The sequence below is a fragment of the Channa argus genome, chromosome 20 (assembly GCF_033026475.1).
Source record: "Channa argus isolate prfri chromosome 20, Channa argus male v1.0, whole genome shotgun sequence".
Lineage (NCBI taxonomy): Eukaryota > Metazoa > Chordata > Actinopteri > Anabantiformes > Channidae > Channa > Channa argus.
Window position 1 is genome coordinate 7657887 of NC_090216.1, and position 12357 is coordinate 7670243.

At 37.5% G+C, this 12357-nt stretch overlaps 3 protein-coding genes across 3 annotated transcripts; 2 read left to right on the forward strand and 1 right to left on the reverse strand.

The window, feature by feature from the left end:
* Positions 1–1024: 1024 nt before the first annotated feature.
* On the reverse strand, positions 1025–5160 carry fbxl15 (F-box and leucine-rich repeat protein 15). Its single transcript, XM_067489062.1, has 5 exons — positions 4998–5160; positions 4497–4656; positions 3496–3998; positions 3156–3382; positions 1025–3044 (listed from the first exon to the last, which is right to left on the reverse strand). Exons 1-4 carry the CDS (start codon positions 5012–5014, stop codon positions 3193–3195), a joined length of 870 nt encoding a protein of 289 aa, XP_067345163.1. The 5' UTR covers positions 5015–5160; the 3' UTR covers positions 1025–3044; positions 3156–3192.
* Positions 5161–6237: 1077 nt separating this feature from the next.
* On the forward strand, positions 6238–7902 carry gpx9 (glutathione peroxidase 9). The gene is made up of 5 exons (XM_067489064.1): positions 6238–6474; positions 6589–6682; positions 6892–7022; positions 7164–7294; positions 7382–7902. The coding sequence occupies exons 1-5, from the start codon at positions 6343–6345 to the stop codon at positions 7437–7439; spliced, it is 546 nt and encodes a 181-aa protein (XP_067345165.1). The 5' UTR covers positions 6238–6342; the 3' UTR covers positions 7440–7902.
* Positions 7903–8239: 337 nt separating this feature from the next.
* ndufb8 (NADH:ubiquinone oxidoreductase subunit B8) lies at positions 8240–12192 on the forward strand. The gene is made up of 5 exons (XM_067487100.1): positions 8240–8378; positions 8629–8755; positions 8956–9055; positions 10701–10856; positions 12027–12192. The coding sequence occupies exons 1-5, from the start codon at positions 8288–8290 to the stop codon at positions 12117–12119; spliced, it is 567 nt and encodes a 188-aa protein (XP_067343201.1). The 5' UTR covers positions 8240–8287; the 3' UTR covers positions 12120–12192.
* Positions 12193–12357: the final 165 nt, after the last annotated feature.

Here is a 12357-nt window from a genome sequence, read left to right on the forward strand (position 1 = left end):
TGACTAACAATTTGAACATTTCTCTGTCATTTTGTTATGTAATGTAATATCTGCAATGAAATATTTCAAAACAAAGAGAAAATTAACTTTTAAGAATCAAACTCCATACTATAGAAGGACTTCAAACCATATAAACAGTTAAATATTACCGCATATGTCTGAGAGTACTGAGAACCAGGGACCTAGTCAAAATACGGCATCCTTAATAAACTGTTTTGACGTTTCATAGTAAGAAAAGCACAGGTATTATTGCCAAAAAATCCTACCTCATTAGCATTATTAGCTATTTTTCCAAATATGCATGCTTTCATTTTATACCTGTCACCAAACACACTGGTATTAGAGGGTCACAAATTTAGTTTGGTGTATCCCACTAGAGGATGAACCAAATAAAGAACAACACAGTGGTAGAATAAATGATCAATTATCAAATTAAGTGCATGTAATATTTAGAGAAAAAATATATATATATTCTCAAAATACACACTGACAATAGGAGACTTGTATAAAAGAGAGCTATTGTTAGTGACACCTGCTGTGAGGCCTTGTTTTTTGTTTTATGATCGCTGCCTCTTTGTTAATGGATTAGCATCTTAAGTTACTCTGTCAGTGACTTAACTTATATTTATTATTTGTTTTAATATGTACAGTATATTTACACACAGCCAAGGGCTAAGCTGCATTCTGAAATAAATAAATGAACTTCATTGTTGTGCCTTAGTATAAAATGATCAGTTGCTATTGATCAATAATTTAGACAAGTGCCAGATTATTGACAGGAAGACAAAATACGTAAGGCCAGCTATGTTTGAGAAATTCCCCCATACACTCAATCACTGGAACAGAAATTGCTCCATGGTATACAATAAGGCAGCGATGTTTCTCCCCCCTACCCTGCAGATCGATGCTAATTGAGGTCCTACATGATGAATGTATTCTGAAAGAATTTGAACCCACCGACTGCTGAGCAGCAACATACTGTAGATGGGCCACTGTTGGGCAACTACTGGGCATGGTTTTTAGACTTATTATTGTGGTTGCAAGTGAGATTGAGGAGTTGTTTTTGCCTCAGTAGCAAGTAAGTGTGTAATTCCCTTTCTTTGCATCATAAGGACAAATTATTACTATTATACATGTTACACTAGCTGTTCATTAAAGGAAAAGTCATGGTATGATCCCGACTCTCAGGTCTTTAATTCTTGTTTATTTATTCTCAAAATGTCAAAAAAATCTTGCTTAAATATTACCATTCACTGCATGATGCCTGCCGCCTGAGTTACTTTATGAATTGACATTTCAAAATTTACTTTATAGCTAATGACACTGTGATGGCACAGCGGTACAATATGACGATCAGCACAACTAACAGAAGGATGCCGGTCGATCCCTGAAGCCCTCCAAACACAACTCTCTGTTGGTGCAAATTCAGCTTGTGGACAGCACGCAGCAGATGGGGTAAACCATGCCATCAAGTGGAAAATAGACCTGTTGTGTTGTCACAGAGACAACAATATAGTCTTGCCAATCGGACCACCAGAGAAAACTGTAGGAGGGATTTTTTTTTTACACATAGCTGTAGCAACAAGGGGACACATTAATTCTTACTGTGCATTCACTGCATCAGGTGTTTCTTTTCACAACCTGTCTAACCAAACATTAGTGTCTTCCTCTGAGTCTTACAAAAAATAAAGTCTTGGTACTTTAATATACTCCTGACACTGCATCCTGACATATAACATAGCAGACCATCACTATGGTTCTTGAACACATTGTGGATTGGAAATGATGCAGCCTCTCAAACAACTGAATAAAAGCAGACAAATATCCTGACTTATTGCTGCCACCTTGTGTCCATTTAAGTAGTAAACCCACAATGCATTGAGGAGATAAACCACTTCCCCATCCCCAAGCCAACCATCTTTTTCATATATCAAGAAGCATGGAACTGACGGGGAGGAGAAGTAGGCCTGGATCACAATTTTGAACATTTTTGTGTTGAAAAAAAAGAAAAAAAAAACAAAACAACTTTTTCTGCAGTACATTTACAACACTGGAAAACTGACAACAGTGAGTTCTGGTGGTACTGTATTCTACAATTTAATATTTCTTATATAATTCACACAATGCACTACAGAGCAACAGCATTTCACAGATACGCTTAACAAAACTGATTTCAAAGGCTTAAGGGAAAACAGTAAATTCCTATAGTAATAGTCCTATAGTCCTATAGTTCAAACGAGTACCAATTTGTACAAATTCACATTTATTAACAATGAAGATTAAAGGGTTTCTTCACCCACACCAAAACACACTTTCCCAATTACCCTGATAGCATCTAGCCTTTTAAAAAAAGTAAGAAATAGTTGTCCGTCTCTGGGTGAGGTCTGAGTTGTTTCTGGAAGACATGTCAGCACCACTAACAAAAATGCATTTATCTTTATTGTGTTGTGGTAGCAGATGGAAAGATAATGAAACGGTTAAAATCAACGGCTTAATACAACTAGTGGTAAGTGTGAAAATGTCGGGATTTTGGTGAACTGGTTGCAAAATGAAATGTTTAATTAAACTCAAACACATTTAAATGTTTCTAAATGAAACATATGAGACTCCTGTTTTACTATAGTACACAGAATAATTTGCTTAAAAACCAGAAAAACAATACACTAAAGTTTGGCTAGATTTCCTTTCCCACAGAGCCACATTCTCGACAAAATAAATAATTAACAAATAGTGCAGTGAAATCTTTTAGACATGAGACAATAACTCTTTAAAATATGTGGGGTTTCCTAAATCATTTGCAAATGTTAGTCTGTTTCTTTGCTTTTTTACCTCAATTATAGGTAAGTTACTTTGGATAAAAGCCACTGCCAAACAACTAAGTGTAAATCTTATTTCCAATTAATTTTTAAATATGCCAATGTCTTAAATCACATTTTTGTCCACACTTTTTGATTCCGGAACTTAAAATCAACACGTTTTTGGATCCTCCAGACGTCTCTTAAAACTCCTGATGCAGCTGAAACTAAGTGCCCTTATTAAGACTCCTGTATTAAAAGAAAGCAAATGTTGATTAATGATTACCTGGTATTGACTTCAGTTTTGGGTATAAACATGTCAGAAGCTTGCACAGTAGATATACTGATGATATAACCCACCTGTGTGCACTTTGTGGACAGGAATATTGCTCTTTGGCTATATTTGGAGATTGATAAAAGGAGCAAAACCCAACACATCCTGAAGAAGTACCAGTGCCCTCTGTAAAGGCGGCTCAACATCTATGGCTACATTGCGTTTCCGTAGAGGGTCGAGGCTGGACTCTGTCACATTGTGGCAGTGATTCACCTTCAGAGACTGCAGCTTCAGGCAATATTCCGCAAGGGTCCTGTAAGCACAGCATGCATAAGATATTTTGAACAGATACCTACATGGGTATCATGTCAAAGTGTCTGGGCATGGGTGGTACAAAACTTTGTTGCAATACACTTGAGAATATACCTGATGGACTGGTTCCTGACCCGCAGGCAACCTGTCAGGTCCAGCTGCTCCAGGCCCCTGCAGTTCTTGGCTACCTCCTCGACCGACTCATCAGTGATATTGGCATTGACTGCCAAAGATAGAGACTTCAAATTCAAACACTTTTTGGCCAGGTAGCAGATGGCATCGTCTTTCAGCTGGCGGCAGGCAGTTAGGTCGATCGACTGCAGCCCCCTGCAGTGGTCAGCCAGGCTGCGTAGGGACAGGCTGTCCACCCATTCACAGTGCCCCAGGCCAAGGTGCTGGAGGTGCATGCAGCTCAAGGACACGGCCACCAGGGAGTGACGGGTGAGACAAGCACACCCACTCATGTCGACCCTCTGCAGATGCTGGTTCTGGCCAATAACTGGCAGCAACTCCTTATCCGTCACCCAGTCTGCACAGTTCTGAAGTGACAGGCTCTGGAGAACTTTGTTGTCCTTTAACATGGAGCAAAATGCTTCCTTGGGAATGCATGATCCAATCTGGGAATTTCACAACAGAGGAGATAGCAGACTTGAAAACTATGAAAATGTATATTGCTAATATTATACCTGTAATTTGTATTTGTTATTATATATGTATATATTATTACTAACCATTAAAAAGTATTACTACCTAAAACAGTAGAAACTAAGGAGTTTATTTCTACAAACACTTGAACTAATTAATATTTAATTTACTTAATTAGATAAATCTACCCATGACATTTACATATAAATCATGCTCACAGTGATTGATTATCATACTTATAAATGTTGTAACATGGATTTGTAAAGTACAGACAAATGTGAAATAAATGTTAATCATGGTGCTTCATTGATAATTCTATTTCAAGTTCTCTGTCATTGCTTGTCCATTTAATGTATTGTTTAAAAGAGAGTGCTTTCATTTTAATGTGGTGAGTACTACAGAAACCCTGCGTGCTAAAAGTAAACCCGCTGAAATGTTTTCCAGTCCACCTTTCACTCAGCAGGACTCACCTGGGACAGATTAAAGGTCCTGCAGTTGGCCAGATACACCTGGATGAGGCTGTGGAACTGCTTGCTCACCCTCTGCAAGCTCACCAGGTGTTGCAGTGGCAAATAACACAAAATATGTGGAACAAGTACATCCTCCCAGGGCAAGTCCAAAAGGTGACACCTGCCGAAGAAACGTGAGCCGTGTTGTACAGGTGAACCTTCAGACTGCACACAGCGCTACGGCGGTTTAACGGAAACATGCAAAACTATTAAATGTTAGCCCATTACTCTTGCTCTCAACAGCATGTATAGCATCGGTGGTGGTACATTAGTACCGGGAAACAACTCTGTCGCAATACTTTGTAATTAAACCAAATTTAGCAGTCGTAAATACCAACCGGCTACATTTCTCAGTGACTTGGTTGTTGTCGCTATCGTGGTTAGCTAAGAAGCTAGCCTGCCGGGGCCACCTAGCATGGTGCTTTTTTTTTATTAAAAAACACCCATTTAAAAGACACTTACGTTCTTTCTTCCTCCATTCCGACTCGGCTGTCTTATACGGAGTTTTTAAAGATGTGGTGTTCTTTACAAAAAGGCAAAAGAAACGTATTTGCTATTAGCATCTTGCAAGCGTTTAAGGTGTAACCCAAACCAGTGTGGCGTTTAAGAGTGTCGGAAGAATTGACATTAGGGCATGCACTGTCCTCAGTTATAGGAACGCTTGTTACAAGTAGCCACAATGTTGTCCAGTGTTACAACATATTGTTTGTTTCGGCTTTACCCTGCATACAATACACGTTTCCAAATATCCACACGCACACAAAAAAACATAATATAACATATTCATAGAAGTAGCATAAATGAAAGAAAATGCAAAACACAAAACACACCGGCAAAATACAAAGCACAAAAAAAGCATGACAGTGACAGAGGATACAGTAAAAAACTAACCCATTTCCCTGGTGCCGCGTGTTACAGTTCTGGCCACAACTTGTAACATGCAGGGTAATATGATGACTGCAACATTTAAGCTACAAGATATCCTGCAGAATACAATAGCAATGAAGCGATGTTAAAAGATATGAACATATTGTGTCAGTGGGTTTTGCATTGTGGCCTATTACCTCCAATTCATGCCGTTTGTTTGAAGGAAAAGAAGCCTAATTTTGCATCATTAAACTACAAAACTGTGGTAATTTGCCATGGGAAGGTGTGCCACTTAAATCTCGGAGAATTCTTATTTATGGTGATCTAATGGAACCAACTACAACACCGTTTTCGAGGAACAAGTGAACGCAGCAGTTGTAACTTTTACGTCAATGTTTATGTTAAAGGAAATTTACACAGGTTTTGGCTTTCTGAAAAGATCATGTTTCATACGCACCTCTAATACTGCTATAATTGTGGATTTATTAACATTTATCTTATAGTTATTTTCAGAGCTGTACTGTGCAGGCTACATTGCAATAAGTTTAGACCATGATTTCAGACTATGGGAGAAAATAATACAAGTTTAATTACACTGTTGCCACAGACATCAACAGGAGATTTACACTGATAGACTTCTTTCTGTAATGATAACATGATGCAGCTGGAATGAGTGTAATCTGATTCATATCAAACACTTATTTGATCGTTTTAAACATTTAATTTCCTGATTTTTAAAGCTATTTTCCTGGTTTACATGTGTTGAACAATTGACTAGTCTGCCAGCTCACCTCTGCCCAGAGGAACAATAAGGTCAGTGATGCTGAACAATTGCTGACCCGTGCGTTATGTTTCAGTGAATGAGATGAGCCAACAGGATAGCTGGGTGAATACTCACTCTTGACTGACTACAATTTCATATACAAGCTAAAGTACCAGCATGGCTAATAAATCAATCTATGATTTCTCGGCTGAGACCCTGGATGGACAGCTGGTTCCGCTCAGTAACTACAGGGGTAAGGTGCTTCTCATTGTCAACGTTGCCACCTTCTGAGGGTCAACAATAGAGGAGGTAATAATGTGCAAGAGCACTGATGGATTACAGTCCTATAACACTTTCTCATAATGCAAAACCTGTGCTGTCATTTTCATTAAAGGCATTTGATTTTGTATCCTCTTTTCACAGTACCACCGACTGAATGCACTGATGGAAATGTTTGGTGACCTCAACTTCACTGTCCTGGGATTCTCCTGCAACCAGTTTGGTCTTCAGGCTCCTGGTAGGAACAATAAACAATGTATGAACCTGATAGTAGAAATATTACTGTGCACCAACATCAGTGATGGAGAGGACATTTAATCAAGCACTCTACTTAAAAACTTTTTCCACCAGTGACCCACATTCTCATTTTGACAAGTTATTTTGGAGACAAAGTTGTGAACAGACACATGTTTAAATGTCATTAACATTAATTATTTATACTTCCAGAGGTGAATCATGAAACCCTCAATATTCTAAAGTATGTAAGACCTGGTGGGGGGTTTGTGCCAAAATTTCCAGTCTTTGGTAAAGTTGAGGTGAACGGATTAAATGAAGAGCCTCTTTTCACCTATCTAAAGGTAAAGTGTTTTATATGTTGTTTAAATAAATTTGTATCAAGATCAAAGCCTTTTATCATTATTATTGTTGTTGCATTTTGTCTTCTTTTTTTTTTTGCTGTTGATGGGGAAGCTGTTGCAAATGTCATCTATTTACCACAGGAATCTTTGTCATTTGTGAATCTTGTTATTGGAGATATTAAGAAACTCTACTGGTCCCCAATTAAAGTCAATGACATTCGATGGAATTTTGAGAAGTTTCTTATTACTTCGGAGGGCATACCCTTCAAAAGGTACTGCCACAATCTTTGGATTTCAAGATAGAAATAAAAGAAATAGAGCTTTATTAGATGTGATATAATGTTTTGTCTTTGCTGCAGGTATGAACTTCACAGCCCTATTGAGAAAGTGGAGAAGGACATAGCAGAGCTTCTCTGATGCACTTTCAGATAGACCAGTGGCAGAGTGATGATCCCCCAGTAAATGCAACACATGCACCTGAGCTGGATCTGATTGGAAGAGGAATAGGACTCAGAGCTTCAGTGCATTTACTCTGAGAGCAAGTTCCCTTCGGCCACTGGAAAACTTAAAAAAATCACACTTTTCTCAAATGTGAATAAATGGAATATAACACTACCTGTGGTTACTTTTATTCATATCCTAATATGAATATGCTATTATGTGATTTAATGTGTCACCTATGAGTCACTATTGCTTAGTGGCAAAGTTATCCATAAAGCAATGTAAAAATAATGAATTACAAATAAAAGTCCTTCATTCAGATTCTTTCAGAAGTAGATGTACTAAAGCACTATCAACTTCTTTTGAGCACTTCTTTTCTGGCTCATGTATAATTCTATTTTAGTCCACTGGATCCCAAATTTAGGGTTCAAGCTTCTTCTTTTTGGGGCCCTTTCTCTTTTCTTTAAACATTTTGCATTATTTATTTATTTATGCGTTTAGTGTTTGTAATACTATAATGTAATATTATTTGATTATTTACCAAAATGAATAAAATCCAAGAGCTTCTGAAGTGAAACTTCTCTGGTGCGACTGCAATACTGATTTTATTTAAGAGCTCTCCAGCCAACAGTAGAAATTCCTATCTACTGTGTTGCTTTTATATGCGTTTATCGTCAGGCTTTATATTTTTTTAATGTACAATCTAGCATGTAATTGTTTTGAGACTTATGTAGTAGACGAAAACGTGGAATTGGTCCTTATGCCGACCCATAGTTGCGCATGCGTACTTGTCAGGCTGGCAGGATCAGCAGCAGTCAGTAAACATGGCTGGTGTTGGTTTTCGGCGCTGGGCCCAAGCACTCTCTAAAGGAAAGGGGTCTGGAATTTCAGCTCTTCTCTCGGGATGTAGAGCCGGTCCGTAGATCACTGGAGTTTTGGTCATTTAGCGCGATTATTTTTTTTTTTTTCATGTGTCAAATTTTAATCTTTGGAACTTTGAATGTATGTAACCTTGACATGCTAACACTAGCTTCGGCTAGCCGAGCCGCTACCTATATTTTAAATGACCGAGCAGACAAATGAAGTAACAGTGGTGTTATTATTCGCTTCTCTGCTTTGCAACTTTGATTGGGTTTATTCACATATGCAACTATTGGTGTTTTAGCCTCGGATGTGACAAAGGGCAGTCTACCTGGTCCGTACCCGAAGACCCCAGAGGAGATAGCTGCAGCAGCGAAGAAGTACAACTTGAGAGTTGAGGACTATAAACCATTTCCCGACAAAGGCGAGGGGTGAGCTTTAGTTTGAATAGACTCACATACATTGTGGTAAGGACTGCACTTGTTTTCTTAGAAAGGGTTGAGCTGTATATGTTTGGCATCAAAAATTGTTTTGATTTAAATGCATGTGTGTGTATATATATATATATATATATATATATATATATATATATATATATATATATATATATACACACACTTTTCTTTTTTAGTTACGGTGACTATCCAAAGCTACCAGACAGATCTCAACATGAGAGAGATCCCTGGTACCAGTGGGATCACCCTGACCTAAGAAGGAACTGGGGAGAACCAGTAAGATAATTATGACTTTATTTTCTACTATTGAAATAATTTGTTGTTGCAATATTATGTGCTCCGATACATTTGTCATCCTGATATAATCATGCCTGATGTTGTTTTGTCAGGTGATTAGTAACAGGAGGTTTTACTACAGGTGCCTGTTGCAACTTTTTAACATACACGCTGTAATTTGTCATGAGATTGTGAACTTGTAAGAAGAAAATAGAAACATGTTTCACTCATCAAAAGAAACCTTTTAATGAGTGAAACATCTGACCCTTGCAACCTACATTGCTGTATATATATTTGCCGTTTGTGAGTGACACTGCTTAATGGAAGGGTTTGTGTAAAAAGAAAAAAGACGTTTAAATATCAATTCTAGTATTCCCCCCCCCCAAAAAAGTACGCAGACTTACATTTTTCATCAAAAGAGAGCAGTTTGTTTGTTATATATTTTTATGGTGTGTTTCTATGGAAAAAAAAAAAGGAATGCACCTCTACCGGCACTGTTTGCAGTTTCCTGGTTTTTAAGATGTAAGGTGATCTGACCCTTACCAAAGTCACAAACACCCACGAAAACAAAAATGATCTTTCGTCTCTTTATTGAAAACACCCATTAAAAAAGTACAATGTGATGGTGGGAAAAACTAATGACAACAGTGTTTTAATAACTGGTTCACATCTGATTTAAATGGGTCGTTTGAGGCTACTCCAAAAGGTGGGTTTTGTGTCTCTGAAGCCATTCTGTAGTAGATTGACCTTGATGTTAAGGGTCATTTCCCTGCTTGCATCATCCAACATCATCTGAGCTTAAGCTTGCAGACAGCCACAAAGTCATGATCTTGTAGGCTGCCTTGATAAAATTAGGAATTAATTACGCCCTCTACAATATAAAGTGCTCCAGTGGAAGCAAAACAGCCCCAAATCATGATGTTTCCTGCACCAAACTTCACTGTTGTTCTTTTCACGTTGGTATGCATTTTTTTTTTTTTTGAGCACCGTGTGTAGTGTTGTGTATTCTTCCCACACTATTGTGCCTTTATTTTATCTGTCCACAGGACATTTTCCCAGTATTGAGTATCAAGGTGGTCTTTAGCAATCTTTAATCTTGATGCACTATTGTGGTGTTGTGGACTGATGATCTAAAGTTTTCGAAATTAGTCTGTAACCCTCTTTTGAAAGCCATAATTACTCACATCGACTGTTACTGCTTGCACACAGACACTGTTTTAATGTTTTTTTAACAATCAATATAGCTGACTCCAGTTGATGTTTAGTGACAGCAGAAGCGTAGTCTTAGGTGGCGTAGAAATATTCTTTGTTAATATTTGTGACTTTAGTGAAGATCACTTTACATTTCATGACCAATTTATGCAGAAAAACAGGAAATTGCAAACAATGCCATTACTACATAATTTTATCTAGATTGTCTTGAAGGACAAATATAGATTTAGACATTCCTACTGATAACTTAAAAACACAATTGTGAATTGAATTATCTCATCCCTCTGGATATACACTGCTGCTGTTTTTTTATTATTATTATTATTATTATTATTATTATTATTATTGTATATTTTTAATAATTTGTTGTAACAGTGTGGGGTTAACCATAACGTATTAATAAATAATTGGTTTCTGTTTATTTATTTTTCAGATGCACTGGGATTTTGACATGTACATCAGGAACCGAGTGGACACATCTCCCAGCCCTGTGCCCTGGTCCACAATGTGCAAACAACTGTTTGGTTTCATTGGGTTCATGCTGTTTATGTTTTATGTTGGGGAGGTATTTCCATCCTACCAACCAGTTGTAAGTATAAACCAACACTAGGATTTGTTTTTTCTTTATATTTCTATTTTTCTTTGACTTGTCTAACAGACAAGTATGCTGTAGCTCATAACCAGAGGTTACGGTAGTCTTTGATTTTTTCATTTTAAAATTTTCAATAATTACAGAACAAGCATATAGATGTGTTTACTACGGGGGCTTGGAGAGAAAAGAAGAATTTACTTTTTTGATTAGATTAATGAGCTTGTAGTGTTGTCACTACTGCAGATATTGCTTTTATAAACATAAACTGAAACCTTGCAAAAATAATCAACCTAAAAAGCCAGAAACAAGAGTGTAATTCTCAGATGAAACAATATCTTGACTTTTGCTGGAAATGAAAATGTACAGAAACCTTTAATGGTGCTGGACTAACCGTGAGTGAATGTCTTGTTTGCTGTACAAAAAAAATATTTTGGTTCTATTTTCGATACAGAATATTTAAATTATTATTGAAGATAATTTTGAACAGTTCCTCTTTCACTTGAAACCCTTTTTACCTCTTTCAGTCTATCAAACCTGCTACAGATATTAGTAATGAAAATTAGCTCTCAAAAAGCCACAACGTTTTAAGACAAAAGTTTGGCAGCAGCAGTGCCGTGATGCTTAACGGACAACATTCTGGTGTGGCCTTTAGCCTGCATTGCCTATGGCACAAGCCAGCCCTGCTGGGGTTTCTTTTTCTTATATGCATCCCTTGCCTGGGGGAAATCTAGCATTATGCTCTCCTTCTGGTCAATGGTGGAGCTGCAGCCTTCTGTGACCCATAGTTACAGACACGCCAAGACCTCCAATTTGTGGCCTTTGAAACAAACGGTCAGCACCTAGCTAGCGAGATACATTGAGTGTGATGTTGACGGCGCATTAAATGAACGCTGTCTCATTGTCCTGGGGACAGTATAAACACTACAAGGGACACAAAGATTCAGGATCTGGTACAATTTTAGTACAATAAAGTAAATTTCTTTACAGTGTGCTGTTTTACCTGCTGATCTACCCAGTGGTCAATTGAAATAAGTGATTCCTGTAAATGAGCTATATGAACATTTTCAAGTATAAATGTTGGCAGTTTTATGTTAATGTCTCTCTTCAGTTCTGCACTATTTGTAGTTTTATTTAATGTAATGCATATAAAGCATCTGTCTGTTTTAGGCACCAAAACAGTATCCCTACAATGACCTGTACCTGGAGAGAGGAGGAGATCCTGAAAAGGAACCTGAGGACGTCAAACATTATGAAATCTAATGTTCAAAATGTCATTCTACTCAATGTGTAAATATATATTCCTGTCAAGAATAAAAGCAAATGTTCCAAGTTGTGCTCGTGTGCCTTGTCTCTGTGTGGATCCAATATCAGTCTGCCAACATGGCTTTTTAACTATCAACAAATGGCACAATCTAAGATTCAACTAATGCGGACTAATTCAAATGATTTTTTCAGTATGTATACAGCATATTTTCAGGCAATCTTGTGTAGGGGCTAT

Bases quoted from the DNA above. Each gene is read 5' to 3' on its own strand.
- ndufb8 (XM_067487100.1), top strand. From the start codon at position 8,288: ATGGCTGGTGTTGGTTTTCGGCGCTGGGCCCAAGCACTCTCTAAAGGA. The intron at 8,756-8,955 runs GTGAGCTTTAGT...TTTCTTTTTTAG, and splicing joins TTTCCCGACAAAGGCGAGGG to TTACGGTGACTATCCAAAGC. The intron at 9,056-10,700 runs GTAAGATAATTA...TTTATTTTTCAG, and splicing joins GAAGGAACTGGGGAGAACCA to ATGCACTGGGATTTTGACAT.
- fbxl15 (XM_067489062.1), bottom strand. The intron at 3,999-4,496 runs GTGAGTCCTGCT...TGAAATTCCCAG, and splicing joins GGACCTTTAATCTGTCCCAG to ATTGGATCATGCATTCCCAA. The intron at 3,383-3,495 runs GTATATTCTCAA...CTGTGCTTACAG, and splicing joins GTCAGGAACCAGTCCATCAG to GACCCTTGCGGAATATTGCC.